Source organism: Neohortaea acidophila (genome assembly GCF_010093505.1).
Source record: "Neohortaea acidophila strain CBS 113389 unplaced genomic scaffold BDY17scaffold_1, whole genome shotgun sequence".
NCBI lineage: Eukaryota > Fungi > Ascomycota > Dothideomycetes > Mycosphaerellales > Teratosphaeriaceae > Neohortaea > Neohortaea acidophila.
In genome coordinates this window covers 2,552,203-2,577,340 of record NW_022985510.1, presented here as the reverse complement: position 1 = coordinate 2,577,340, position 25,138 = coordinate 2,552,203, and the positions used below count along the sequence as shown (strand labels likewise).

At 56.2% G+C, this 25,138-nt stretch overlaps 11 protein-coding genes across 11 annotated transcripts; 7 read left to right on the top strand and 4 right to left on the bottom strand.

The window, feature by feature from the left end:
- Positions 1 to 371: 371 nt before the first annotated feature.
- BDY17DRAFT_320681 (uncharacterized protein) lies at positions 372 to 2,040 on the top strand (the record flags this gene model as incomplete). Its single annotated transcript, XM_033736494.1, has 3 exons — positions 372 to 443; positions 503 to 795; positions 846 to 2,040. The coding sequence occupies 3 exons, from the start codon at positions 372 to 374 to the stop codon at positions 2,038 to 2,040; spliced, it is 1,560 nt and encodes a 519-aa protein (XP_033594754.1).
- A 180-nt stretch (positions 2,041 to 2,220) lies between these two features.
- On the top strand, positions 2,221 to 3,521 carry BDY17DRAFT_25171 (uncharacterized protein). The gene is made up of 2 exons (XM_033731196.1): positions 2,221 to 2,722; positions 2,796 to 3,521. The coding sequence occupies exons 1-2, from the start codon at positions 2,407 to 2,409 to the stop codon at positions 3,239 to 3,241; spliced, it is 762 nt and encodes a 253-aa protein (XP_033594753.1). The 5' UTR covers positions 2,221 to 2,406; the 3' UTR covers positions 3,242 to 3,521.
- Positions 3,522 to 3,937: 416 nt separating this feature from the next.
- Positions 3,938 to 4,870, top strand: BDY17DRAFT_290371 (uncharacterized protein). Its single transcript, XM_033732500.1, has one exon. The coding sequence runs from the start codon at positions 4,357 to 4,359 to the stop codon at positions 4,822 to 4,824; it is 468 nt and encodes a 155-aa protein (XP_033594752.1). The 5' UTR covers positions 3,938 to 4,356; the 3' UTR covers positions 4,825 to 4,870.
- Positions 4,871 to 5,790: 920 nt separating this feature from the next.
- BDY17DRAFT_337577 (glycosyltransferase family 17-domain-containing protein) lies at positions 5,791 to 7,068 on the bottom strand (the record flags this gene model as incomplete). Its single annotated transcript, XM_033737956.1, has 2 exons — positions 6,835 to 7,068; positions 5,791 to 6,738 (listed from the first exon to the last, which is right to left on the bottom strand). The coding sequence occupies exons 1-2, from the start codon at positions 6,901 to 6,903 to the stop codon at positions 5,791 to 5,793; spliced, it is 1,017 nt and encodes a 338-aa protein (XP_033594751.1). The 5' UTR covers positions 6,904 to 7,068.
- Positions 7,069 to 7,273: 205 nt separating this feature from the next.
- BDY17DRAFT_260676 (uncharacterized protein) lies at positions 7,274 to 8,732 on the bottom strand. Its single transcript, XM_033731843.1, has 2 exons — positions 8,451 to 8,732; positions 7,274 to 8,379 (listed from the first exon to the last, which is right to left on the bottom strand). The coding sequence occupies exons 1-2, from the start codon at positions 8,591 to 8,593 to the stop codon at positions 7,521 to 7,523; spliced, it is 1,002 nt and encodes a 333-aa protein (XP_033594750.1). The 5' UTR covers positions 8,594 to 8,732; the 3' UTR covers positions 7,274 to 7,520.
- Positions 8,733 to 11,274: 2,542 nt separating this feature from the next.
- Positions 11,275 to 12,770, bottom strand: BDY17DRAFT_329683 (uncharacterized protein; the record flags this gene model as incomplete). The annotated part of the gene is made up of 1 exon (XM_033737868.1): positions 11,275 to 12,770. The coding sequence occupies one exon, from the start codon at positions 12,768 to 12,770 to the stop codon at positions 11,382 to 11,384; it is 1,389 nt and encodes a 462-aa protein (XP_033594749.1). The 3' UTR covers positions 11,275 to 11,381.
- A 729-nt stretch (positions 12,771 to 13,499) lies between these two features.
- BDY17DRAFT_25103 (uncharacterized protein) lies at positions 13,500 to 14,707 on the top strand. Its single transcript, XM_033731131.1, has 3 exons — positions 13,500 to 14,148; positions 14,200 to 14,352; positions 14,406 to 14,707. The coding sequence occupies exons 1-3, from the start codon at positions 13,804 to 13,806 to the stop codon at positions 14,529 to 14,531; spliced, it is 624 nt and encodes a 207-aa protein (XP_033594748.1). The 5' UTR covers positions 13,500 to 13,803; the 3' UTR covers positions 14,532 to 14,707.
- A 10-nt stretch (positions 14,708 to 14,717) lies between these two features.
- Positions 14,718 to 16,451, bottom strand: BDY17DRAFT_260675 (cytochrome P450). The gene is made up of 2 exons (XM_033731842.1): positions 15,850 to 16,451; positions 14,718 to 15,797 (listed from the first exon to the last, which is right to left on the bottom strand). The coding sequence occupies exons 1-2, from the start codon at positions 16,393 to 16,395 to the stop codon at positions 14,829 to 14,831; spliced, it is 1,515 nt and encodes a 504-aa protein (XP_033594747.1). The 5' UTR covers positions 16,396 to 16,451; the 3' UTR covers positions 14,718 to 14,828.
- Positions 16,452 to 16,594: 143 nt separating this feature from the next.
- On the top strand, positions 16,595 to 19,448 carry BDY17DRAFT_290360 (uncharacterized protein). The gene is made up of 5 exons (XM_033732499.1): positions 16,595 to 17,825; positions 17,945 to 18,123; positions 18,190 to 18,438; positions 18,489 to 18,774; positions 18,851 to 19,448. Exons 1-5 carry the CDS (start codon positions 16,851 to 16,853, stop codon positions 19,241 to 19,243), a joined length of 2,082 nt encoding a protein of 693 aa, XP_033594746.1. The 5' UTR covers positions 16,595 to 16,850; the 3' UTR covers positions 19,244 to 19,448.
- Positions 19,449 to 19,645: 197 nt separating this feature from the next.
- BDY17DRAFT_290358 (uncharacterized protein) lies at positions 19,646 to 20,136 on the top strand. The gene is made up of 3 exons (XM_033732498.1): positions 19,646 to 19,780; positions 19,833 to 19,964; positions 20,022 to 20,136. Exons 1-2 carry the CDS (start codon positions 19,673 to 19,675, stop codon positions 19,953 to 19,955), a joined length of 231 nt encoding a protein of 76 aa, XP_033594745.1. The 5' UTR covers positions 19,646 to 19,672; the 3' UTR covers positions 19,956 to 19,964; positions 20,022 to 20,136.
- Positions 20,137 to 21,202: 1,066 nt separating this feature from the next.
- On the top strand, positions 21,203 to 22,192 carry BDY17DRAFT_290357 (uncharacterized protein). Its single transcript, XM_033732497.1, has one exon. The coding sequence runs from the start codon at positions 21,322 to 21,324 to the stop codon at positions 21,586 to 21,588; it is 267 nt and encodes an 88-aa protein (XP_033594744.1). The 5' UTR covers positions 21,203 to 21,321; the 3' UTR covers positions 21,589 to 22,192.
- The last annotated feature ends 2,946 nt before the right edge of the window (positions 22,193 to 25,138 follow it).

Sequence of the window (25,138 nt, the reverse complement as noted above, 5' to 3'; positions counted from 1 at the left end):
ATTGTCAGCGGGCGCATCCGGCCCGGCTTTGACCGGCGGCGTTCGTACCTTGACTGCACCTCACGCTGACTTCGCCGGAACGACACTCTTAGCAGTGCCGTCCATCCATCCCGGGCAAGGCAGCCGGTGAAATTCAACATGATGGACCACACGCCTCCCCAGGTCAGGAAGGAGAGTCGCAATGGAGAAGACTGGCAGGCGAGCGGGGAGAAGGCGCGCAAGGCCTGCTGTGAGTTCTCCCGCGAGGCTTCGCGAGCCGCGATGTTGACGCGGCGGTGCAGTGACTTGTCGGCGGCAGAAGGTAGATTCGTCGTTGAACGTCTGTTCACTGTTGACGGACGGGGTTGATTTTCCTCTAGATGAAATGCATAATGGGGCACGGGCAGGCGTGTCGGAGGTGTGAGCGGGCGCAAGTCCCTTGCGTTTTCATCCCCCGAGCCAATGTGAGTACCAGGCTCGTATGCTACAAGGATTCTCCGCCCTGATATCGATGCTACGTCAGGCTGCTCATCCTCAAACCGTACGCGTGGGAGAACCGGCGGTTTCTCGGCAAGATGAGGCTGCATTGCCTCGTGAAGCCGCGATTCTCCGCCGCCTCGATCGCATAGAAAGCCTGATTGGCCTCGCCGAACCCATCACGCCGGCGGAAGAAGAGAGCGGCGACCTGGGAGGCGAGCCCGACGATTCGGCCTGGTCTTCGCTCTGGGCCACTGCACGCGCCCTTCAAGCCCGATCGGCCGACCCCGGCAATGTAGCGGCGTGGAAGCGATCGACTATCAAGCAGCTGTGGCAGTCGTAGGTAGTGGATGTCCCTCATCAGCAGCTCGATCTAATCGTCCTCGTAGATACTACCAATCCATGCCGGCGCTGCACTTCATGCCGGAGAAGCAGGTCTTCACCTCGACCCTGCCCATCCTCATGGCCGCCATTCTCTCATTCACATCCAGCCGCGGCTCCGAGGACGTGGCAGTGCACTTCCCAGTCTACTACTCTTCCCTCTGCGCCGAGATATCCGCCCTCGTCAATCCCTCGCACGACGACGCGCACGGAGAAGAGGCGTCCTTCCAGCGGATTCTCGCCATCACCTACGCCGCCCTACTCAGCGAAGGCCATTGCAAAATCACCGGCCTGTGGATCTCCGTGGCGTATCGTATCCTGTTGGAGCAGTGTCCGCCCCGAGCCGCCCCGCAGTGGCAGAAGATGTTTTGCGGCTTGCAGATTGTCGATCTCGAGCATTGCTCCCTCCACTTGACTTGTCCAGGCATTCCGTTCGAGACGACGCTGAGTGCAACGCGGGCTGCCGACGACCAACTCTCCGGCTTGTCGCGCATGATGCACGTCGGTCTGACGCACTTCTCCGGCCGTGGACTGCCTACCATCTGGTCTTACGTCTCGAACACCCACCGCACAACTGCATCCGAGTTGTTACCTTTCAGCGGCGTCGACGCAGCGGTCATCCGCGACTGGGCGAGGCAACTGGATGCCTGGCTAGCGCATTTCAGCATCGGCCCATTTGAAAACGTGACAGATCGCACCGCCGTGTACCGGCAGTACGTCACGCACCGTCTTTGCGTGTTATCCATCTACCTTCCCTCACGCCACTACAACCTCTTCTCTTCCGACGCCACTCCCGAGGAACGGCACGAGCTACTGGAATCAGCGCGAACGACAATCAAGCTTCACGCACAAGACACCTCCATCTGGTCGAACTGGGACCTCATCATGATCACTTGGGCAGCACTCATCGTCCTGCAAGCCGTGAAAGGCAGATACGGCCAACCCGCCGATTTGCAAGCCATCCGACTGCATCTCCACCTCCTGCGCCGAACGCACGAGCCCGCGCCGAATATTCGCGAAATGCTGGCCGCGCGGTTGGAGGAGGAGATGAGGGACGTGAGGGAGGAGGAGGTTGTACAACCTGTTGTTGCTGTGTTGGATGCGGAGAGCGCGCATCTGCGCTATCCGTGGGCTTTGTTTGAGGAGTCGAGTCTGCAGGCGGTGGATCAGTGGATTCCGATGGGGGAAGGCTATGGCGTGTGAGGGCATCGAACTTGGTTCGAAGAACGGCATTCTGCTCGTAGAATCGAGGGCTTGCTGCTCGAGAACTCAATGACTCGTCTGCTATGAACCTACGAAAGGTACATCATCACACCCCAAGATCAGCAGCGTGAGCACGACACAGAGCGAAACTCCTGATTCTGGCCGGCGATGTTCGGGCATCGCGGACTGCAACACCCGGGATTATGCAAGGCTCGGCTTAGAGTTTTGCGACAGCTGTCGCCGAGAAAAGCACCTGCCGATGCGGCATCGAGGTACACACGAGCAACACCAAGGAAGAGGACGTCAGCAGCGGTGTAATGCCGGTTCCGAGATGTTGGCGAGTGGATTGGGTTTCAAGGCAAGACAATGAGTCGCATGTTGAGTCCAAGGCAAGACAATGAGTCGCATGTTGAGATTGCCTACCTCCTGGACTGCCCTGACCCACAAGGGGCAAAGATGACAAGTCCAGCCGCGCCTCGCGTCAAACAGACGGGCCTTGGAAAATGCTTGCCGGGCTTGGGCCAAGACCAGAGGTGGGAAGAAATCGACGCGCGGTTATTATCACATCCACCCGGCTGGCTCAAGAGCAAATATTTGCAGGACCACTTCTCCATCGAAGCGATCGCTTTGCCACCCTTGGCACTCTATTCTTGCGATGTGTTTGCGAACGGACTGCTTGATGGTGGGTGGACTCGATGGACACGGCAATGTCGGCAGAAGTCAGGGAAGCCCTGTCAATTGACTTGGCCTGACAGCAATTTCCCGCCCAGCAGATCGACAGGCCCATGCGACAAAGCGTGATGAGCAAGCAGTGCAGGGCAAGCAAGCAATCAGAGCATCGCCGGGGTTGAGGCGACTTTCCACACCTCTCAAAACCCCGGCAGATGGCAGCAGCATCCTGTACGTAACGTCTCGTCGCCTCTTGGGCGACGGAAATCGGCCGCCGACCAATTGTTGTTGTTCGCCCGTTGCTTCGCCCAGCCCGGGGCGGACGTTGTTGTCGCGAGCGTTGGACGCCGCGCGGTGTGTGGGCGTCGTGATTGGCTGGGTGGCGTCGCGCGCAATCCAACGGCGTAGCATTCGAGGGACGAATGATGTAACGCGTGCTGCTATTCTTGGGCGGGAAAGGGGAGGCGGGAGAGCAGCAGAGTGGGAGAGAGAGCCCACACCACAACAATTCATCAAAGCAAATTGGCCGTGAGCAGGCAAGAGCAGCGCGCATCTCCACCCGGCAATCTCGCCGCCCAGGCATCCTTGGCTGCAGTAAATTTCGCCCTTCCTTCCATCACTCGCTTATGGGCGCGTTCAGGTCAACAAAGGCCCGCTCCGACCCACCGGCCAAGAGCAGCAGCGTGGACAACGCCGGGGCGTTTGGCGGGCGTGAACGGGCAGGGGGACGGGCGGGCTTCACGTGGGCGGCGAAAGTGTAATTAGCACAGTTGCCGCATTGGGCGCCAAGTGGGGCGCGTGCCGGGGTACGGGAGATTGGACAGCACCCACCCGCCAACACGAAGGAACACCTCCTCCAGCAATCCCGGCCTGTTGACGCTGCTCCGCCGTATTCTCGATTGATTGCGCTCGCGCGCGCGCGCCGCGCATCCCCGCTGAGTCTCAATATTTAGTCGCCGTCCCGTCGCTGCTGCTTTCTGCTTTTCCTTCTTCTCCTCACCACCTCACTACACCACAGCCTCGTCTCTCTTTACACAGTCTTTTCAGTCCAACTCACCCACACTCGCTTCACGCAACTTTCCATTATCAAAATGTACTCCAAGATCAGCATCCTCGCCCTCGCGGGCCTCGCCGCCGCTCAGGGCCCGGCCTACGGTGGTAGCACCGCCGACCCGTCCAGCACCGGCTCTGCCTACCCCAGCGGCAGCGCCTCGGCCTACCCCAGCGGCAGCGCCTCGGCCTACCCCAGCAGCTCCGTTGCTCCCTCCAACCCGGGCTACGGCGCGCCGACCAGCACCTCGTCTGCTGCCCCCACCGGCTCTGCCTACCCCTCGTGCTGGAGCGCCTGCTTCGCCAAGGCCGGCATCCAGTCCGAGCAGTCCCTCTGCGGCAACACCGAGGTCGACGCCTGCATCCAGGAGACCTGCTCCTCTGCTGAGGACGAGGCCTACTGGAGCTGGTACGACAATTACTGCCCGGCCGTGGCCACCACCACCCCGACCAGCACCGCGCCCGTCATCCCCACCCAGACCGTCGACACCTGCTGGGCTGCCTGCTTCGCGCAGTACGACGTCTCCTCCGAGCAAGCCCTGTGCGGCAACACCGAGGTCGACCAGTGCATCCAGGAGAACTGCACTCCTCAGGAGGATGAGGCCTACTGGAGCTGGTACGACAGCTACTGCACCACCACCGTCACCACCGTCCAGACCACCTCCACCTCCACCGGCTACCTCTCGTGGACCACCCCTGCCTCCGCCACCACCACCCCGACTGGCGCCTGGTCCAGCCCGACCGGTGCGTGGACCAACCCGGCCTCCTACACCACCCCCTCCGGCACCGGCTCGTGGAGCACCCCGACTCCCTCCACCACCGGCGGCTGGGTTCCCCCCACCGGCGCTGGCGAGGCTGCCAAGCCTGCTTTCGGCCTCTTCGCCGGTCTCCTCGCGCTCGTCGCCCTCTTCTAAATGGCAAATCCCCGGTGGCCCTGTCGGTGATGTCCACACCACCGCAGGCCTGGCTCTCTTTCTTCCCACGGCTGTCTTTTCTTCCTACGCTCTGCGGACGCTGGGATCCATGCACGTTGGTTTCTATCCGTACATAGTCCGCGCTTTGTAGTGAAGTTTTGGATATAATTCATAATGGTATTACGCATACTCCAAAACCAGCCTCTCCTTCCTCTCACGAATTCATCTTCACCCGACAAGCAGGATTCACAGCGAAATCAGCCCTGCAATCCTACCAACCCATCCTCCCAATCCTCCAAATGAACCTGTCAGCAGGCGAAATGGACAGAGTGGGGCGCGCAATCTGCCTGTCAATCCTTCGCGGGTGGCGCAGACCAGACGGACAGTAGTCGCGTTCAAATTAGGTTTACGTACGTCCCGCGCATGTCGTGCGTCGGAGATTAAACCCGCCCCTGCTTTTCCGCTGCAGGTACCCGGCCCTGCCCGCTGCCCGCTGCACGTCGCCCTGCACGTCGAGCTTGATGCCTGTCTGTCTTTCGTTCAGGGGAGGCATGGCGGAACATTTGCTCGGGATGATTCCGGCTTACCGTATGTGCAAGGCATTTGTGCGGACGACGCTTCATCACTCGCTGGGGTTCTCACTATTCTGCCTATGGTAGTGGCTAAACCTACGGACCGCACTATCGATTTTGCTTCCTACACTCTCTTTGCCCAGCCCAAGTCCCACGCTGGCAGGCTTAGCCGGCGCTACAGATCAAGGCCGGCTCTATCGTTTCGACCTTCACGTCCCCGTAGCACGCGCCGTAATAAGGTTCGGCGGAGGGCGGCCATGTGTGTAGCTCGACCTAGACTGGAGACCCCGGCTTCGGGGAGTTTGGGGCTGTCCAAGTTCTTTGATCTCGAGGAGTGCGCCAACGACGCCAGCATGACCTCTGCTTGAGTTGTGCGATGAAAGGGCGACTTCGACTTGCTGCTATCGCTGCTAGTCACCGTGTCGAAAGGCTGCAAGTTTGAGCAGCTGCGAGTCGTATTGGAGCCATGGTGAAGCGTCTGGCCGCCTCGATTCTTCTCCGGGGCGTCGAAAACGAATGCTGCTGGAAAGCCTTCACTACCGTCGTTATCGCATCGCCTTTGGGGCAGAATTCACTGCCCAGTCGATGAAGCCAGCATCCTCGCCGTCGCGATTGAGTAGGTACCCAAACCTCCCCTCATGCTCCGACGCATTCAACACGTACTGCGGAACATCCTTATTGTCCGTGACGCGATCATAAAGCTCGTCAGGACGAGCAAAAAGATCCATTCCGCTGCGAACGCGCTGCACCATCGTCTTCACATCGCGATTCGCAGGCGTGTTCCACAGCTGATGCGAAAAGCTGTCCATCTTCGTGTGCACCTCCTGAATGCTAGCAAAGCAGCTCGAGCAATGCCACCCGGCGTTCCACAGATTCGCACTCTCCCACCACCGCGACCAGGCGGCGAAAAGAGGTAATCCAGGCCCCAAAAGATTTTGGCGCAGGTCGTTGGGCGGGAGCGTGTTCTCCACCGATACGCCAAACGTGGAGGCTTGCGGGTGCGCCCACTGCTCGCCTCGATGCAGCCATTGGAAGGAGTAGTAGTAGAAGTGCGAGCGCAGCGTCAGGCGTTTGGGGATGGCGCAGTGTCTCACGAGCAGCAGCGCGTCAGGCCTAAGCAGCTCGTCCATATCGCTGACGATGAGGACGTCATGCTTCTGCGCTTCTTGTTGGCTGCCCTCCAGGCTGGGAAAGACTTCGTGGAGAAGGGCATTCCGCAGGTAGTCCTCGTGATCCCAGTGCCGCGCGCTCACGATGGGGTCTTCTACCACGCGATAGATAATCTGGTGGTGGAATTGCTTGTATCGTGCCCAATTCTCTTTCAGGTGCAGGGGCTTGGGGCGATTGGTGAAGGTGGTGGGCGACTCGACTATGACGAAGTAGTCGACGTAGGGTGCGTGGGTATGCAGACGGATCTCGAGCCAGTCGAGTTCGGTGGAGAAGAGGACGAGGTCGAAGACTTTGCGTGGCGGAGCGAATGGGGAGAAGCCGTGCTCCTTGCAGGTGAGATGCCAGTTGGGTGATTCTGCAGTGCTGAGGCTGCTGTCCGAGGCAAGATAGTGCTCCCGCAGACGGTAATGGCGTCGTACTGACAATCCGAACGTGAGCAGTAAAACAATCACTCCAACAAGTCCAAGACGCTCAATCCGGCGCAACATGTTGAATGCACAGCCTTGGGCTCAAGTAAATCGCCCATAGCTTGGCGATGAGAAGGCTTGTGGATATCACTGTATTTGCCTCCTGCTTACCCAACGACGATTTTCTCTTAAATGGGGCGCTGCAACCGCGCGTCCGCAGGCTGAGTACCTAAGTGAGAGCATCCTTCGTAGGTTTAAGCCCTATGACCGATGCAAAAGGTCGGGTGGGTATCGTCGGTCCTCGGACTCCACTATGGCCACTGTAGCTACGCTGATATGGTTCCGAAACGGCCTAACTAAGCCGCAGCAGCGTGTCATGATCCACTACCATAAGGATAAATCCCAGTCTGACAGTCTGATCTTCTCGCCTGCAAATTGTACGCCGAAGAGAAGGATCTAAAAGAGAGAGAGGGAGGGCCGCGTCAATTGGCGAGGCTGACGGAGACAGCTTGTCTTTGACTAATCGCAGCTCGCGCCTGCTTACTAACCAGCCATTCGGCAGCCTCGCTTGTAAGCGCTATGATATGGGTGCGTTGGGGAGTAAACCTCCTTTTCTGGTTTAACTATATTGAAGTACAGGAACGCTCTAATCACAGCGATCGCCCGGCAAGCATCCACAGCGTGTATTCGGTAAGTCTCTACCCCTGCCGACTCTTAGCACCGACCACCGCCGCGATCTCAGGCGCAACCTTCCCAATCCTCGCCATCAAGTCCTCCCACACTCGCGGCTGGATGGCCGCATTCCGCGAACCACACATAAACTCCGACTCCGGCGCAATCTGCCCCTCGGACAGGAAGTAGCCGTGGTTTTCCGGCCCAGCAGCCACGGCGTTCACGCAATTGATCCCACCTTTTTCCGCGCTCCAGCCGATCATCGCAAAGGCGGCTTTCTGGCCCCAGGAGATGGACTCTTTCGATCGCGCAAGCTCCGTAGCTGCCCAGCCGGGATGGGTGATGTTGATTACCACGTCCGTCACGCGGTCTGCCAATTCGTGGGCGCATTGATGGAGCATCATTTTGCTGAGCGAATAGCGGCCGAAGACGTCGAAGCCAGGTTGGCTGAGGTGTTCGAAGATATCTGTCGTCTTGGGGATGTTGTCGAGTTCTTGATCGGGAGCCATGATGTGGTAGTAGGAGCCTTGAAAGGTGAGGTTCGTCTGCGTTTTGAATTCTCTCGCGGTCGCTTGCAATTTTGGCAGAGCTGCGAGCGCGGTGAGGAGCGTTGATACCACGTTCACGCAAAGTTGGAGCTCGATGCCCTCGCATAGTTGGAAGTCCTGGACTTCCACACCGGCATTGGCAATGAAGCCATCCAGACGTGGGAGAGTGGATATTCGTTGGCCGAAGGCTACGACGGAAGAGTAATGGGCGAGATCGACCTTCCAGGCCTCCAGCTTGCCTGCTGGCTGGATTTCTTGCTGAATGGTCTGCACGGCTTTCAAGCCTTTGTCTTCGTTGCGGCAAGCGAGTATCAAATGTGCGACATTCAATCGAGCACTTAAGATTCGAACATTGCAGTCATCAGCTATACACTTCACCACTTGCAACTGCCAGCTGTCTGTACTCACATGTACTTCGCTGCCTCAAAGCCCACGCCTGTATTCGCTCCCGTAATGATGATCGTCTTGCCCGCAAAGTCGCCCTCCGGCAGGCTCGGCCGTCCGAAGACTTGGCGGCTGATCATATTCCCGACATCTTTCAGAGCTGGCATCGTGCTTGATTTGAGAATAGGGACAGTCTCGAGCAGGTTGGATGCAGCTTTTCCGGCCAGACAACGCAGCAGCCTCACAAGTCTTTATACCTACCTAAGCTTCCGCATTCGTGTCTAGTCGGAGCTTAGCTTTCCTCCCGCTTTACTCGTTTAGGAAACTTCGTATTGCGGCGGCTGCAGCCAGGCTCCGGGAGCCGAGCTCGATCTTGACGTCAGACGTCGCGAGGTTCGGCGGGATGCATTGCGAGCGGCAGATAATGTATCTACATTTTCCGATTCCATCTCGAGCACCCGGCACCGGAGATATGCTTACGGTGATCCGGTGATTCATGACACGGAAAGTCGAGCTGCGAACTGCCGACGGGGTGTTTGGGCGTTTTAAGCCGGGATTTCGCTGCTAGCCTTGTCCGCTATCACCACACAAACCCCAACCTTCCACCTATGCATCATTGTAGATAATCACCCTTTCCGCAGAGCTGTACTTGATTGACCAATCACTCTTCATGCACACTCACTCTACGCAACCTTACTGCAAAACATCAAAACAAACCAACCACCTCCCCAACTCGAACACGCGACCATGACCAGGCGAAAAAAAAAGAGCCGGCAACCCTCGGCGTAATCAGCGCGCATTGCAGCGCCCGCGAACGGACTATGGCAACCTGGCTTCGGGCTGCGACCGAGCATTACACACGTCAAGAGCTCTCACGCCGGAATGATTAGGGACTGCTCAGATCTATGTCGGGCGCACGGTACGTCGGCCCCTTATCTAGACTCCCATCGACCACCCAACTGAGAGGTTTGAAACGCGAGACTCAGTCAGCGACTCTTGAGATGCAGGCAAAGAATTATCTTCTATATATTCGCGGAAAGGGGGCGAGGTTTAGCCGGTGGTGAGGTGAGGTGAGGTTACACGGCGGCGCGCGCGTGGGGGCTTGGCGGTAGCCTTGTTTGCAGTGATCGCGCTGCGACATGACTCTCGCCGTTCACTTTCATTCATCACTGCACACCTGGCAGTCATCATCATCCTAGCCACGAAGGCTCCGTACAATCAGCGCAACATGTACTTCACCACCAAGCTCAACAGCGGCAACAATGAACACAATCACGCCCACTCCAGCAGTCTGACGCCTGCTGGCCAGATCACGCGCGATGGAGACATACAGAATGCTCTGAATCGTGGCCAAGATTGGATCGATGATGCGCACCACAGGATGAAGGCTGGCCAAGACATGATAAAGGCCGGACAGAACATGATGAACGACGGACAGAACATGATCACTTCCGGGCAGAGCATAATAGACGATTGCCAGCGCTCGATAGACCTTGGTCAACGCTTGATACGCGCCGCGAAGGACACTGCCCGTACGCAACAAGCTGAACGACAGTACGCCGCACAACCGCCCGCGCAGCAGTTCACCTCACTCCACATCTCCCGAAACTACAACACAACTCGTGCAAATCACCTGTATGCTCAGCCTGGCCCCTTTTCAGAGCTCAACATTGTAAGTCTTTCAGCAGTTTTCGACTGTTCAATGACTGACATTGTCTTTAGTCTGTGTACGGCGGGGTAATAGAAGTCAGCCAACCACTTCAACATGCCTCAACTGCCCAGGTTCTACAAGAAGAAGCCGACGAAGAGATCACCTATGATGCAGAGAGGGCTTACGGACAACCACCACCAAAGATTCGCCGCCGCAAGCGTGGTCGACGAGCCCGTGGGAACCGGGTGCAGCGTGACCCGTGGGACGTGGATCTCATTCCCCTCTCCAAGGCTCCTGAAGACTATGAAGAGTATGGCACCAACTTCTTTGTCAATTCTTTGGATCTTGATGGACCCATCACTGGGAGACTGAGCCTCATCTATGGCTCCGGCGATTACTGGCCATCAAAGAAAGCGAGCAAACGGATCCAAAAGTGGTTTGAAACCAACGACATCTTCACAGAATGCGCGCGATGCTTTGCGCACGACCTGCGCTGCAACCACGCCATTCCGTGCTCGCAATGCATTTGGGCGGATGTTGAATGTCACATCATCATTTGCCGGGAGGAGCCATGCCTCTACTCGATGTGCCGCGATGTGCATAGCAACTATTTCAATATGGTGGCCAACGCTATTACTGAGCAAGGCTTCAATGGAATCGCAACCGCGGAGGAGTTCTTCTATTCTGTTCAGAGCTGGAAAGTTATCAACGCGATTGAGGAGGAAGACGAGCTTCACGAGGATAAGACCGCGGATTGTTCGTCGCCGTCCGATGCGTGGGACAACGGCGTGACCGATCTGCCCTTGCACAACGAACAGCACGCCGAAAAGATGCCTGCGCAGCACACTCCTGTTCGCACTGAACGTACAAAGGACGACAAGGTGCATCATAAGGTCGAAGAGAAGCATGAAGCTGAAGAGACCAAAACCCGTGCTTCGACAAAGAAAGCACAACAAAACCCTGACGCGCGCCATCGCCCTGCCCGACGAGGTATGCGCCGAGCTCTACGACTACGGTACCGCCGCCGCTTTCAAAAAGAAAGAGCCGGAGAGGTATACCGAAGCGTTCCAAGAATGGAAAGAAGAGAAACTGAAGCGCAGCTGGCGCGAGTAACGTGGGGTTTGAGGAGAGTGCAGGTTGTGAGAAGGAAGGAGAGAGAAGTGAGAGTGTCAGGATGGACTTTGATTGATAGCGATTCATCGATGTCACGTAGCTAGGGTCCAATACTGAACGACAGGCATGGCGCTGTGCGGATTTCCTCGTCTCTTCCCATCAGACTGCCCGGTCAGAAGCTATCACGTTCCCTACGAGACCGTCCTAGTCGCTCTGCGAGCGGCTTCATCCGACCAAAGCTCTTCCGTCCGCCCACGCGGATCGAGCGTCTTCCCAGCGACGAAAAACAAAGGGTCATCCGACTTTAAACCCGAAGCGCGCAGATACGGATGTAGCGGGAGCAACGCCCACGCCGCTCTCTCGGGGTCCCACGTAATGCACGTGCGGCGATTCTTCGAGCAATCCTTGCACGCGAGCTGCCTCTCAGCAACCTTAGTCCAGAACGTGGGCAGAAGGTGGAAGCCCGTCAATGCGCAGTGGTAGTCCCTGCCGGCGGCTTTGACGCCTTGGTGAAAGGAGTTTTCGCGTGCTGCGTCCATGATGGGCTGCAGGGTGTCGTGGCGCGCCATTTGGAAAGTGAGTCGTGGGATGTCCTCTTGTCGGCTTAGAATGATTCTGCCTCTTTTGTCGAACCCGAGATGGATGCCCAGGATGGGGTCGACTGTGTGCGGGTTGTTGATGAGGAATGTGCCCGAGGGAGGACGCTTGGAGGCACTTGGTTGGGAGGAATGGTCTTCAAGGGAAGAAGTTCGCGCGTGCTGGCTGTCGGCCGATGGGTGCTCTTGTGAGGTCGAGGGTCCTTGCTGAAGTTGAGCCAGGCCCTGTGCTGCAATGAGGTTTGGGTTTGTATTCTGTTGCGAGTTCGGCGGGCCCATCTCGGAGAAGAAGTTCCGAAAGGTTGAATGTGCAGAAGAGCTCGCGTGAGGAGTTTGCTGCATCACAGGCTGCTTTCCCAGAGATTTGGCGCTGGGATGCGTACCCCCGCGAGCATCATAGGAAGTTTGATGCACCCCAGGCTGATTTCCCAGATATGTCGCGTCAGGAGGCAGCAACCCACGAGTATCATAGTGTGTTTGTGGTATTTCTGGCTGATTTCCCGAATATGTCGCGCCGGGAGGCAAAACCCCACGAGCATCGTAAGGAGTTTGTGGCACTTCCGGCTGCTTTCCCAGAGTCGTGGCACTCGGAGGTAAGACTCGGCGGGCTTCATGAGAAGCTTGTGGTACCTCCGGCTGCTGTCCCAGAGACGTGGCGCTGGGAGGCCAACCCCTAAGAGCATCATAAGGAGCTTGTGGCACTTCAGGCTGCTTTCCCAGCCAGGCGGCGGTCCGAGCCACAATCTCGCCACTATCACGACCTCTCTCGCTCGCGAGTATGCGGTACATCTTCTCTGACGTCTTCAAGCTCGCGCTCAGCCCAGCCATTTCAATTCGGTGTGGTATTTGGCGCTCATACTCTTCCAGGCGTGTTGTCGCGGCTCGCAAGCGCTCCTCCAGATCAACGTTTGCCCTTCTTGCTGTTTGTACAGATTCCCGCTCCGTCTCGAGATACATCGCCAGGATTCGGACTTGCTCGTGCATGCTTGCTGTGAGGTCTGTTCAGCATCTCATGTGCTTGGCAGTTCGGGAGACGCATTGCCAAACCAATGAGCTTGCTCATGTCGCTGGGCTGCTCAGACTGCTGCGCAACGTCTTGCGGCGGGGGTAAGGCACTCCCTTCGTGCGCCACCTTTTCATCGACGAGCGTGGTGTTCGCGGTATTCGCAGGCGCAGAGTGTGATGGACCGGCGCGCGGGCGAGGTCGTGTGTCAGTCCTGAAAGCGCGTTAGTGGGTTGCGCGGCAATCAAGCGGCGGGTGACTTGCTCATTCGCCGCTTCGGGAGCGCCTTGGGAGTCGGTGGTTCCATCCATGCTTGCGACGTGTGATTAACGATACAACTAATGTCGATGTTCTGCGGTAAAGTGGAAGATGGAGAGCTTCATGTTTTTGTCGGGATGCAAGGCAACCTGGAATACAGGTAAGACACTCGCGCCCTCCGTGTTCAAACCCATGTTTTCCGGAGCAGCACAACTCGCCAGCGAGCGCAGGAGCAGGTCCGTAGAGCAGCGAGAAGGAGCTTGCGGTGAGTCTGCAGAAGATTGCCGCCATCGCGAGAGGCAGCCACGAGGGTCTGCCATTTGTTCGTGCAAACGAGGCTGTCGATTTCAGTCCGTATGCAGTCTAGCGTGACGCGGCCCGAAGGCTGTCCGTTGCGCGTAGCGCGTTTTTCTTAGCTCAAGGCTGCCGTCGCCCACGCTCACATTCGCTCACCCATCCCATCTTCCCCTTCAGCACCGCACCCCTTCATCGAACCAAGCGAGATGGATCATAGCCACGAGGCCGAAGCAATGGCTCCTCCTGCCAAAGTTCGGAAGACTGTAAAGTCCCGCCTCTCCCTTCTCTGCTTGTTACCAGCGCCAGTCGATACTAAGCAAAGTGAAGCAGACTCATACGCCTGCCACTGCAGCGAAGCCGCCTCTGGCCAAAGATGATGGCGACATCTTGTTGAAGTGGTCTGAGCTCCGGGGCGAACATGGGTTCTTTTCGGCGAAATGTTGGTTGAAGGACCTTGCCATGATGAAGAAGGACAATGCCGACAAGGGACCTCGTGCCATAACCGTGAAAGCCGGCGCAACACCTGTCAAGAACATACGCACCATATCTACCTTTCATCCCGATAGTCTCGAACGGCTCATCGCTGATCATGCTCTGGAATGGCTGAAGAAAGGATTCATCGATGTTGAAGACGCGGCACAGAGGGAAGGCGTGGTGAAGATTTTCGAACGAGACCTTGATAGCTACCACGCCAAAGACTGCCTCGAATGGCTATGGAGTGAGTGCTATGCGCTTGACGCGTTCTCCAATCCCACGCCTCTTCTCGAGATCCGTGGCAGAGCCCATGCGGATGCAGTGATTGCTGTGAGTCTCTTCAGAGAGAAGACACGACGTGTGCTAGCTGACACTCACAAGGCGCGCGGTGGTGTTATTGAGGTGCTGTTGGACCGCGTACTGCTGTACGACTACGGCTGGAGCGATCCGGAGTGCATGGAGGGTGACGAGGAAGTAAAGTCGGAGCTTCAATCTCCGATTCGCTTCACCATGCGAGGCCATGCAACGATTAAGGTAAGCTGCCTGGGAAATTGTTTGCAGTGATAGTAGTCGCTGACGTCCAGTAGACACGCAGTGGCACCCTCAAGACTTTGATGGACGAATTGGAGCTGGGAAAGCAGAACGAGGATGAACTAAAGCTGGGAAAGGAAGAGGATGGGGAAACGGAGGTGGGAAGCGAGGGCGATGACTAGCTGGATGGAGATGCTAGGGTTTACAATGTGCAGGAAGATGAGGCAACGACTGAGTGCCGCAGTAATGCGCCGCATTCCTCGCGCCGTTTTCCCCTTCCCCAAAGCGAGCATCGTACATGTCACATTGCATCGGTGGGCTCATCGATAGATCAGCTTCAGCAGTGAGAATTGTAAAGGGTTCATTATCCAGCACACTGTCGCTTCCGTTTCATTCATAACACTATTCTCTGTAAACTTCGCGCAGAGAGTACCATTTCTCCTTCGTTTGTATACTGCCCTCCTTCCTACCCTACCTAGTTAGAGCTTATCTTGATTATATATCGACCCCTTGGCAGGATACAGCGCAATCTTGATCCCATTCGCACTCTCCACCAGCATGCGAGCCCGCTCCACATACTCCCAACACTCATCGCGATTCTCAATTCGCTCAAACTCCGTCACCAGGCGCACCAACAGATACACACTCTGCGAAATGACCTGATTGACGGCAGGACAAATCATCGGCCCGCCGAAGAATGGGGTGAAATCCCATCCCAGCACCTTTCCTTCAAACCGAGCGGGTCGGAAAGCTTCCACGTCCGCGCCCCATATCTGCGGATCGCGGAGCTTGGGATAGTTGTCGACTATGACATGCGTCCCTTTCGGCACGAAGACAGGAAATGAACCATCCGGTCCGCCGCCGCGGGGTAGAGTAGTATCGCGGAGAGCGCGGCGGCGGATTTGCCCGGACGGTCCGTATAGTCGGAGTGATTCGAATAGAGTGTAGCGGAATGCAGATAAGCCTTTGAGAAGTTCGAATGTCAGTGGTTGGTCTTCGAGGTCCAAGGCTTGTTTGCGGAGTTCGGCCCAGTGCTCGGGGTGCCTGGCGAGGCAGAAGAGAGTATTCGAGACGAGAATCGCAGTGGTATCTCGTGCCGGGAAGAAGATGTTGAGCAGCTGGAAGCGCAGTTCTACTGGATCCCGATAGGCTTGTGCCATCCCGTCGACCAAGACGTAGCGCTCTCGGCGGTCTGAGAGAATCTGCTTCCGATCGGAATTGAGACGACGGGCGATGCACTCATCGATGAAGTCGTGAACTTTTCGATAATGCTCCCGCCACGTCTTGTCAAAGACGTATAGATAAGCTGCACCCGGCACAGCCATACGTTTGCCAGCGCCTGCAAGAGCCTGGTTGAAGGCATTGAGGAACTCCTGCGATTGCCCCGAAGGATCGCGGAGGGAGTCCACGGTCTCGCCGAAAATAAACTCCGTCGAGCTATCCAGGAACTGAGACGGGTTAGCAGATGGTCCGGCTTGCAACGAAAGGTATGCTCCATACCAACTTCTGCAACAACGGCTGCATGTCAAAGGTCTTTCCATCCCTCGGAATGAGCGCAAACATGCGGTCCACAAACTTCTGAAACTTGCCCACATCCATCAGCTCCGCTCGCTTGAAGAGCGGCGTCACGATACTCCGCGCCTCTTTCCATGGCGGTCCATGCAGCGACAGAATGCCCCGGCCGAAGAAGGGCTCGACAGAGCGGCGCTCCAGCCTGCCGAAATCATCAAGTCGGGTTCCTACCGCCTGAAAGTTCAGCGTATCAGAAGTTTGAACGATTCTCTGGCCGAAGATGTTTTCTTCAAATGTCGGGCTGTGTTCGCGGAAGAGTTCGAGGACGTGCTGGTTTCGGCGGCCTGCGTCTCGCTGCTGGATTCGTTTGCGGAACAGATCGTATCCGAAGGGCAGAGTGTGCGGGTATTTCCTTACGGGTTGGCAGCCTAGACGTCGAGCTGTTGTGTATTGCTGCACTCTGGCGAATAGTTTCCGGATGAGAAGAGCAATTAAAAGGGCGAGAAGCCCGTAGTACAGCGACTGCAGTTGCATGCTTGAATGTGCGTTTCAATCACTACATGAAAGCCATCCTGGCATCTACGCGGAGGTAAGAAGTGCTCTTCGGATGTCAGACGCTCGCTCGCCGTTTAAATACCGTTTCCGGGTGTAAGGCGCTAACTTTGTTAGTCAGCAATAAGAGCAGCACGTGCTGTGCTGTGCTTCCCCACCTTACTGCATCCTACGACGCGCTCTTACACATTGAACACATCCCCATTGGCCAGGACTCTTACATGCCTCTTCCGCAGTCAGACGGCATTCTCAAGAGCACGTCCAGAAGATCGTTAATGCAAGCGGTTAGACGGGGCCCAACTCCGCCGCTCGACTTCAGCTACACTTCATCCTTCCGTCCTCTGCATCCAATCGCAGCTTCTCTCTCCGTCTTACATTATTACCCGTGATACTATCACCGTTACCCCTGTACTATTCCATAAGCTTCCATCCTCTCAATGAAAGAAGGTCGTCGACGAAACGGGCTACCAGCCTCTTGCGAACCTTGCCGCAAGTCAAAGGTGCGATGCGACCACGGCAAACCTGTCTGCAACAAATGCACGCGCCGGGGCTGGTCGGCACAATGTTACTACCACCCGGCACCCATGAGCGCATCAACATCCCGCGGCTCTGCGACGAACCATGACATCTCGCAGACCTCCGCGCGTTCCGACCTGGCGAATACGTTGTCTTCGCCTACACCCTCTGCACACCACACCTCCATCGATGCCAACGCCAACCTCGTCAGCCCTCCACTCGGCACCCCTCAACCGTATGAACTCATTAACATCAACAAAGACTTGATGCGCTTCGCCGATCCGGAAACGCTGCACTCGCCGCGGCTACACGCGTCACTAACCAGAATGGGTGTGGTAGCGCCTGAGCCGTCAGTTCCCAGCGAGCGAATGATCCATGATGGTGTACGCTTGCTGAATTCTGTCCTCGATCTCGTCTCCGAGGTCGGTCTGTACACGCTTGAGCCCTCAACCGAAGACCAGGACATCATGAGAAGCGCTAATTTTGGTAAAATTGCCTGGAGAACTACGCAAATAACTCTGCAAAAGTTGTTGAAGGATCGCTCTCCTGCGAACCTGGAACGCGAATGCCGTTCCATTCTTCAACGCACTTCCCAACCGCCCGTCTTCCCTTCCACGCCTGGACATGGAGCGCTTCAGGCGGCTTTTTCAGACCTTCGTATCGAGCACCTCGGGATTTTCTGTGCAGCGCTTGGTGTCTACCTCGGAGACGACAAAGATCTAGAAGACAATTACGCGGCTCACAAAAGCTGGAAAGTGGACCGCAAGACATTGATGCAAATGGCGTATCAATGTTGTCGCCAGTGTGAGTCGCTTGCCCACGAGCTCGGTGCAGTGAACGACTTCAGCCTCTGGCTTTCGTTGCTGCTTGTATTCTTCGGGACTTGGGTATTTGGGGTAAGTCTCCTGACTCGCACCTTCGTTATCTCTAGTTAATCATCTTTTAGTGAGTCTTCCACACGACTTGTCGTTATCTGTACCGGCGAGACAATGAGGTGCTGACCGAAGGTTCAAGGGACGATTCTCTGGAGGTGTTTGGGCTAATGGGGAATATGACGACGGTATTCCTCGCTTTAGGATACCACAAGGGCGTTCCAAGAACTCCATCCGTTCCACCATACCTTATCGAAATTCGCAGGAAGGCTCTCGCCTTGGCACATGACCACGACAAGGTCGCCGCCACATTTACATCCCGGTGAGGAATGGACCCAGCTCATCGTAAAGTGCAAGACACGCTGACGCATCCCCTGGACAATATCAGGCCCCCTCGACTTAGCCATCACTTCTGCGCGATTGAGCTGCCATTTGATCTGAACGAGGATGTCATTACCGGCCCAGTGCAAGACTTCGAGGAGGCCGTTGCTAAATTGAACGGGGAAGGATGGAGCATAGATGACGTCGTCCACCCAGCTACCCGTCAACGCTACGGATTACTGGTGTCGGCGATTCGTGAGGAAGCTATCGAACTTACGAACCAACCTGCAACGCCAGACCTCGAACCCAGAGCCAGGTACCATCTCCCCGTCTACGACTCATGCATAGCACTAATTGTGAATTCAGACGAGCATTGGCCAGCCTTTCGTCGGTTTGGGAGTCCCTCCCCGCCCGTGTAAAGGACGAGAATCATCCCGCAACGGCCAGAACAACTGAATCCAAATTAATACAGCAATCTTGTCGACGTCTACACGTCTATATCGAATTCATGTTACGTGCATTACTCAGAGACGCCGACGAGAGCGATCACCGACAACTGATACTATGCGCGCACGAAGTCCTCAGCCTAGTCCTCTTGCCTCAGCGGACGCGACAGCTGGGCGAGAGTCGTAGATCAGACATGGAATGGACGGTAAGTGCCACAACCATACCCACAATCTTCGTTCGCGACGCAAGAGAAGCTCACACACCCACGTGTTGTTCCACAGCTAGTATTCTTCGCCATGCCCTGCGCCAGCGTCCTCATCCTCGAGCTCCTCCGCCAAGCCCAGAACCCGCACCAGAACCTCGTCGGCAACCGCAGCGGCATCATCCAAGACATCTCCCTCCTGATCGCGTGCTGCGACTCGCTGACCAAAACCGGGCAGAACAACTACCAGATCTGCACGCAAGCCAAGTCCATCTTCGCACGGAGTCTGGACTCCATCCTGAACCAGCCCGCGGCGGCGCAGTCGAAGACGGACGAGGCGCAGACGGTGCCGCTTGACTATGGGCAAGCTGCGCCGATGGGTACGAAGCTGCTGGGCTGGACCCGACTCTGGAGTGGACGGCGTGGTTGGAGAGTGTCGGGTTGCAGGCTGAGCCTTGGCTGGATTCGATGACGCAGTGGATGGATTTCCCGATGGAAGGAGCTTCGTAAAGCACGTCGCATCAATGGTTTCAATGAAAGGCCTCTAGCAGTGAGAGTTTGAAGAGATTCACATCGACCACAGTGTCTCTTCCTTTTCATTCACTGCACTACTCTGTGTAAACTTCACGAAGAGAGTACCGTGTCTCCTTCGCTTGAATACTGCCGTCCTTCCTTCCACCTATGCCGCGAGTGCAAAGCCGATGATTGTCCATTGACCAATGTCCCATCACAGCTGAAGTAGCTACTGCGAGTTGGAGTCACCGAACATCACCTTGGAGAACATGACCTCCGCGGCGGCATTCTTCGCCTCAGGATCGTCGATGAGAGCCTCCTCCTCCTTGAACATCTTCCAAATCTTGTCTTGGTCGGTCGGCTCCCATCCCGGATTGACGCTGCGCATATGCTCGATGTACTTTTGCTTGAACTCCTGGGAGCGCTGCGCAATTGCGGTGGCACGCATCTTGAACAGCTCGATCTTGTCGGTGGTCCAGAACTCCGGGCCGGCGTACTTTGCCTCACAAGTCAGCAATGACCGCGAGATGATCGCCAGTGCAACTTACGGCAAGCATTTTGGCATGAAGCAATCCCCACATCTCCTCCGATCGCTTGGTGTTCTCTGCGTGAACAGCTTCCGCATTGCCGGGAGTGGTGCCGGGCTCGTTCGCCATGATGATGGAAGGTGACTGGGTGAGCTACAGTAAGGGTCAGCGTTTGGCCGGTAACAAGATCGTTTTTGCAACTCAACACACCTTCTGGAGAGTAGACGGGGTGTTGTGTTCGAATGCGAAAGGAGGCTTGATGGAGGACGTGATCTGAGTGCTCTCAGCTCAGCGACGCGAGGTTGTGTAAGTGAGTGAGAGAAGGAAGTAGGAAGTTTGCGAGCGCAAAAGGTTTTGCAGCCGTCGCCAAGGAGCTTGCGGGTGTCTTCGCCATGAGAAAACGCGAGGTGAAGGCTTCTGCCTGCGATCAGCCCCACAATTCACGTGAATGCTTGACTAATCTTGGCTTGTTTCCACATGCGGCAGCCTTCCTCGTCGGCCTCACCGCCACAGTACGCCCATAGTACGGTGTTCAGATTCGTTTGTGTTACGCTATGTCTCATCGCCTCAGCCTAAATGTACTTCTTCTAAGTTGTTCGATTGCTAGATGTACCGCGAGGAGAGTAGTTTGAACCTAAGCCTGTTCATGATCTCACGTTCACCCTTCAAAGCGACAAAAGAAAATGTTTCAAGTGTGCTCGTATCAGTAGAACTGAGGTCCGCCAATGCATCAATCTCCTCTCCAGCGCATTCTAAGAGCAAAAAGCAAAAAATGACATTCCCCTGCCACTCGAACCCGCGACCCCTGGCAAAGAAAGTCAAAAAGTAGGCGGCAATCAACGCCCACCGCTGATCCCCCGGCCCCGTCTCTTCAGGAGAGTAGGGCACTCCACAAGCCCCCCGCCCTACAACCAATGCGCATTGGCATGGCTGCATGAGCGGTGGATCAGCACCTAATTATTTCGACTTCGAGAAGCGAAAGATTGCAAAGCCCCCGGACGTGAACGTCCCTCACCTACTTTTGGCGTTGACCAATTTCTTGTGTGAGGTGAAGGTGCAGGCGCGTTGAATTGTTGATATAGTTCGTTCGGTGGAACTTCGGGGGTGTCACGTGCGGCCATGGTCAGATGAGGATGGGGATCTGGCTATCTATGCTGAGGAGGGGAATGGTGAGGTGGATGTGAGTTGTTGTGTCCATACGTCATCACCTAATATGTACCTCATCGACTCTTGCAACCTCTGAGCAGAAACTTGGAATGCTCACTCCAACCTGCTCCTTCTTCACCCGTTCGTCCCCTGCCAGCCAGTTGTGCATCAGCTTCGCGTTCTCCGCACTCTTCAGCGCTATCTATTTCAACGTATGTCACGCGTAGCAGATGCAGCGTTGAGCGGTCTTCAGCAATGAGAATAGCAGATGGGTTCGGGGAACGAAGATGTGAAGTACGAGTATGTGCAGATCGGCGTTGTGGTTGGCATTGTCTCACGTCCTCCTCACCGTACAGATTGAGCAATGCACATTGCACGCTTGTGCGTTTCTCTTTCATCTTCCTTCCTGCCTCCGCTTTTCTTCCCCTTCGTCCTGCTTATCCTTTCTCCTGCTCATGCATCGCCCTACGTCCTCCACCAAAGCATCACCATCTTGAAGCGTGAAAAGCAAAGTAACGGAGCTCGCATCATCTGCGGGCGCTGTGGGTGTGACGGCACCGAGAGTGTCATGGCGCTAGGGTGTGAACGCGTTGAGCGCTCTCCCCCCTTCTCCGACTGGTCAATCTCGTGAGGTGTACGTGGGTGAAGGCGACGCGCAGGAAACACAAGCAGCAATGTTCATTGCGCAGCAAGTTGTTGGCTCAGGGGTAGGTGACACTGTCTTGCGCTCTCCTTCTCCGACTCCGCCCGCGTGAACTGATGATGGTGTTCGCGGGTACTCTAGTTGTGTTGCATGCTGCGCTCATCAAGACCTTAGGTGGACAGCTTCTCTACGCGTTCTTGTCAGTTACGAGGCGGATTGGCCGATACTGTCTTCGTGCTAAGGTGTGGTCGTTGGAAGGGGAAATGTGTACGTTGTGATGTCTGCCGCTAGAGTGATACTCCTCCCAGGATGGGTGTCCTCGGGGGAGAAATGTGTGTGATCGTAATGAGCATCGGCGTGTTACTCTTCCGCAAGCTCTTCTCCTTGATGATGCCGGGTGATGATTTACCCTGGGGCTGAGGCAGTTGAAATGATGGTGCCACGAAGCCTGGCGGAATGCAATTTTTCGCACCAGCTGCTCTTGAAGAAAGATGTGGTGATATATGTGGTGATATTGGCGGGTGTTGATGTAGGGAGGTGTATGATGGCGAGAATGCCCGTCGCGGTGCTATCCTTGCGCTCTTTCCTTGGGTGAAGCGGGTGGTGCCAATGCTGCCCTCACTACGTCAAAAAACGCGTGTGCTAGTCCTGTACCCCTGCAACGCGCGCAATTTCTGTGAGGGGTGGACTCAGGGGTTGGAGTGTTTGCGAAAGGTGAGAAGGAGGTGTGTAAGGTGTGTTTGGTTCGCGCAGTCCTGCGAAAAGGACTGTTTGCCGTGGTGACGCCCTCGAACGCGGGCGCAGTCTGCTGCAGCGCCGGCCCCTGAGCTCTGCAGCGCGTGAGAACTTGTAGCTGTGCCTTCGTTTCGCGTGCGTGATGTTCATAGACGCTCAGATGCTTGGAGGAATGGGTTGAATGGTGCGGAAAGCTCAAGCGTGATGAAAAGGGGAGGCTTGGAGGGATTGAACGCGTTGATTTCGCCATCTACACGGCGGCGGAGGTGTTTGTACTTCTGCCACGCGCTGCATAAATGCTGCACGGCAGAATAGTCGTAACAAAAAAATTGCTGGGCCATCTGGAGTGCAAAACAAACTCCACTGGCCTTCAGGGGTATGCAAACCTCGTCCGCTACCATGCAGTCCAAAAAGGAGAACTAAAAAAAGGAGGTCGAAAGAACAAAACGAATCCCCCGCCGGTGCGAGGGCAAGCAAACTCCCGGACGAGTTATGTCTTTGTCGACTGAGTAATTCGGGTTCGGTTCTTTCGAACTCTGGACTTCAGAAGATGTTAGCACATGTCTTGTTGCGTAAAGTTTGGTTAGTGTTGCTGCCGGGCAGGCAGCGGGCGGTTCCTCCTCTTGACACTAATCTACCTATCTAGACTATCTAAGCTATCTACAAAGTCCAGGGTCGACTCGAATAGTATATAACTTCAGTAAAGGGAAGCGGGAGTGGCTTGCCCCGTGGGGGGATATCTTTTCTTGCAGGCCGCGTAGCCGAGATGCGATGGTTGGAGGTTGGAGAGGGGGTCCATGCGACTTTCCGTATTTACTTTTCGGCGGATTTGAATGAGTGGTTATGGTGTTGTCGTCGTGTCGGGGTGGATGGTGGCTCAGGGGCGGCGGGGAGTGGCGGCGGCGGTAGGCTTGGCATTGCGTCGCTTTCTGCAGGACACACAGCCTCGCAGATCTGTTGAGTTCACAAACGGCTGAAACCTCTCAAACACACCACATCCACCCTGGAGTTGTTTGCCTGCAGCAAAGACGCGCCGCGACGCGAAGCTCAAAGACAAGCAGCACACCATCTGCCACGCGCCGGCGAGTGAGGAACAGCATCGACGGCATCACTCAAGCAACTGCACACCGAAAGCACTCCGCAAGACACGCAGACAAACGAGTTGGTCCCTTTCGAGCTTCCGCAGACACCACGCACGGCATTCGCTGACCACTCGATAGGTCAGAACGACCGCACGCCCACGATGGCCTGCATGAGAGCGTTGATCCCCGGCCGCGGACAAGGCAAGAGCAGTAGAAGCACCAGTCTCTACCTCCACAACAGCCAGCAAGAGATCTCCGACGATCTCCCAGCGCCTAGCATCCCACGGCAGCGAGCCAGCGAGCCGGCTCATCTCCGCAGCACCAACGCCGGCGGTATCGCACGGTCGACTACCAGCGCGGCCTGGACAACCATTGCCGTCGACGAGGAAGACGACTTCAGCATCACGGAAGCCTGGATGGAGAGCGAGGGGCTCGGAGAGCTGGTGATGGAGAGCTGGATTCCGCGCCGTCCGGGCCGCCTGGTGTGGTGGCAGCGCGCCCTGCGTGCGTGCCTGGGCTGTCACTTTTCGGAGCCCAAGCCCAAGATGGAGCACTACAGGGTGTTCATGGCGCCTTCGGAGGGACGGGTGGAGTAGGCGAGATAGGCCGGAGGGCTAGGTGACTTGGGGGTGGCGGAAGGGCAGCATACCGGAAGCCCACCGACGGAGGCAATGCTAGCAAATGTATACCAACGGTATCGTCGTCTTTACTCAAGCCGAGAGCATCCTGATGGCCCGCATCGCCGCGTTTCACAGCTTCTTGCAGCTGGATTTCGACATCCCGATTTTCCGCAAAATGATCTTTCATTCAGCGCCGGAACCGGCACCTCTCAGCGCGAGCGTGGGCAGTAGACGCCGTGCCGGTGAGTCGAGCGTCAATTGAGTACATCTCACCGTATCGAGAAGTACATAATGGCCTGCAACCCGCAGAGTATTCGATGGCATTGAGGTGAAGTCCCGGAATGCATTTTAGCTCCACTTCGTCCCATCCGGAATTTTTCCCCGCGGTGGAGCTCCCCACCCAGGCCAGGTAGGCGCGATGCGAGCTTCAAAGGTCAGCATTCCAATGAACCGGACCATGTGACAAACACCCTGTGCTTGGGGAGATGTCTTTCACAGCATTTTTCCAGAGCAAACACAGAGGGTGGCCGATGAGTAGAGTGGGGCGGGGTCAAAGCCCGTTTCGGCTGATCGCACAACCAGGGCGGCGGGAGCACCGTTGTCATCTCCAAACATTTCCAGGTTTGCTCTAAGACTCTCGAGCGGGTACTCCAAAGCGCAACTAGTGAAGGATCTGGCCAAATTGCTTGTCAGACGAGCAAGCCGTCTCTTTCGCTTGTCCGGACGAATTGCTCGATTGTCGCTTGTCAGTGCGCATCATTTCCGGCCTCGTCAAAGAAGCCATTCAATCGGAAAGCTGATTGCCCTTCAATCCGATGCCGGGAGCGTAAGCCCAAGCTGATGGGCTTCGTTGTATGCTTTGAACGGACCAGCAAGCAGCAATCGCTCATTGTCGCTTTCATCGTCTGGCTTTCGCCGATGCCTCTCTGGGTATAAAATCGGTGCGGAATCCAGTCTGTCTCCTCTTCTCCTCCTCCTTCTTCATCTCCACTCATCTCTGTATACTCGCACCTCTACTTCGAGATCGGCCTTCTGATCTTCTGGTATTGGTCTTCCACAAATAGTCGATCATCATCAAGCTCAGCGCCGCTTTCCTATCTT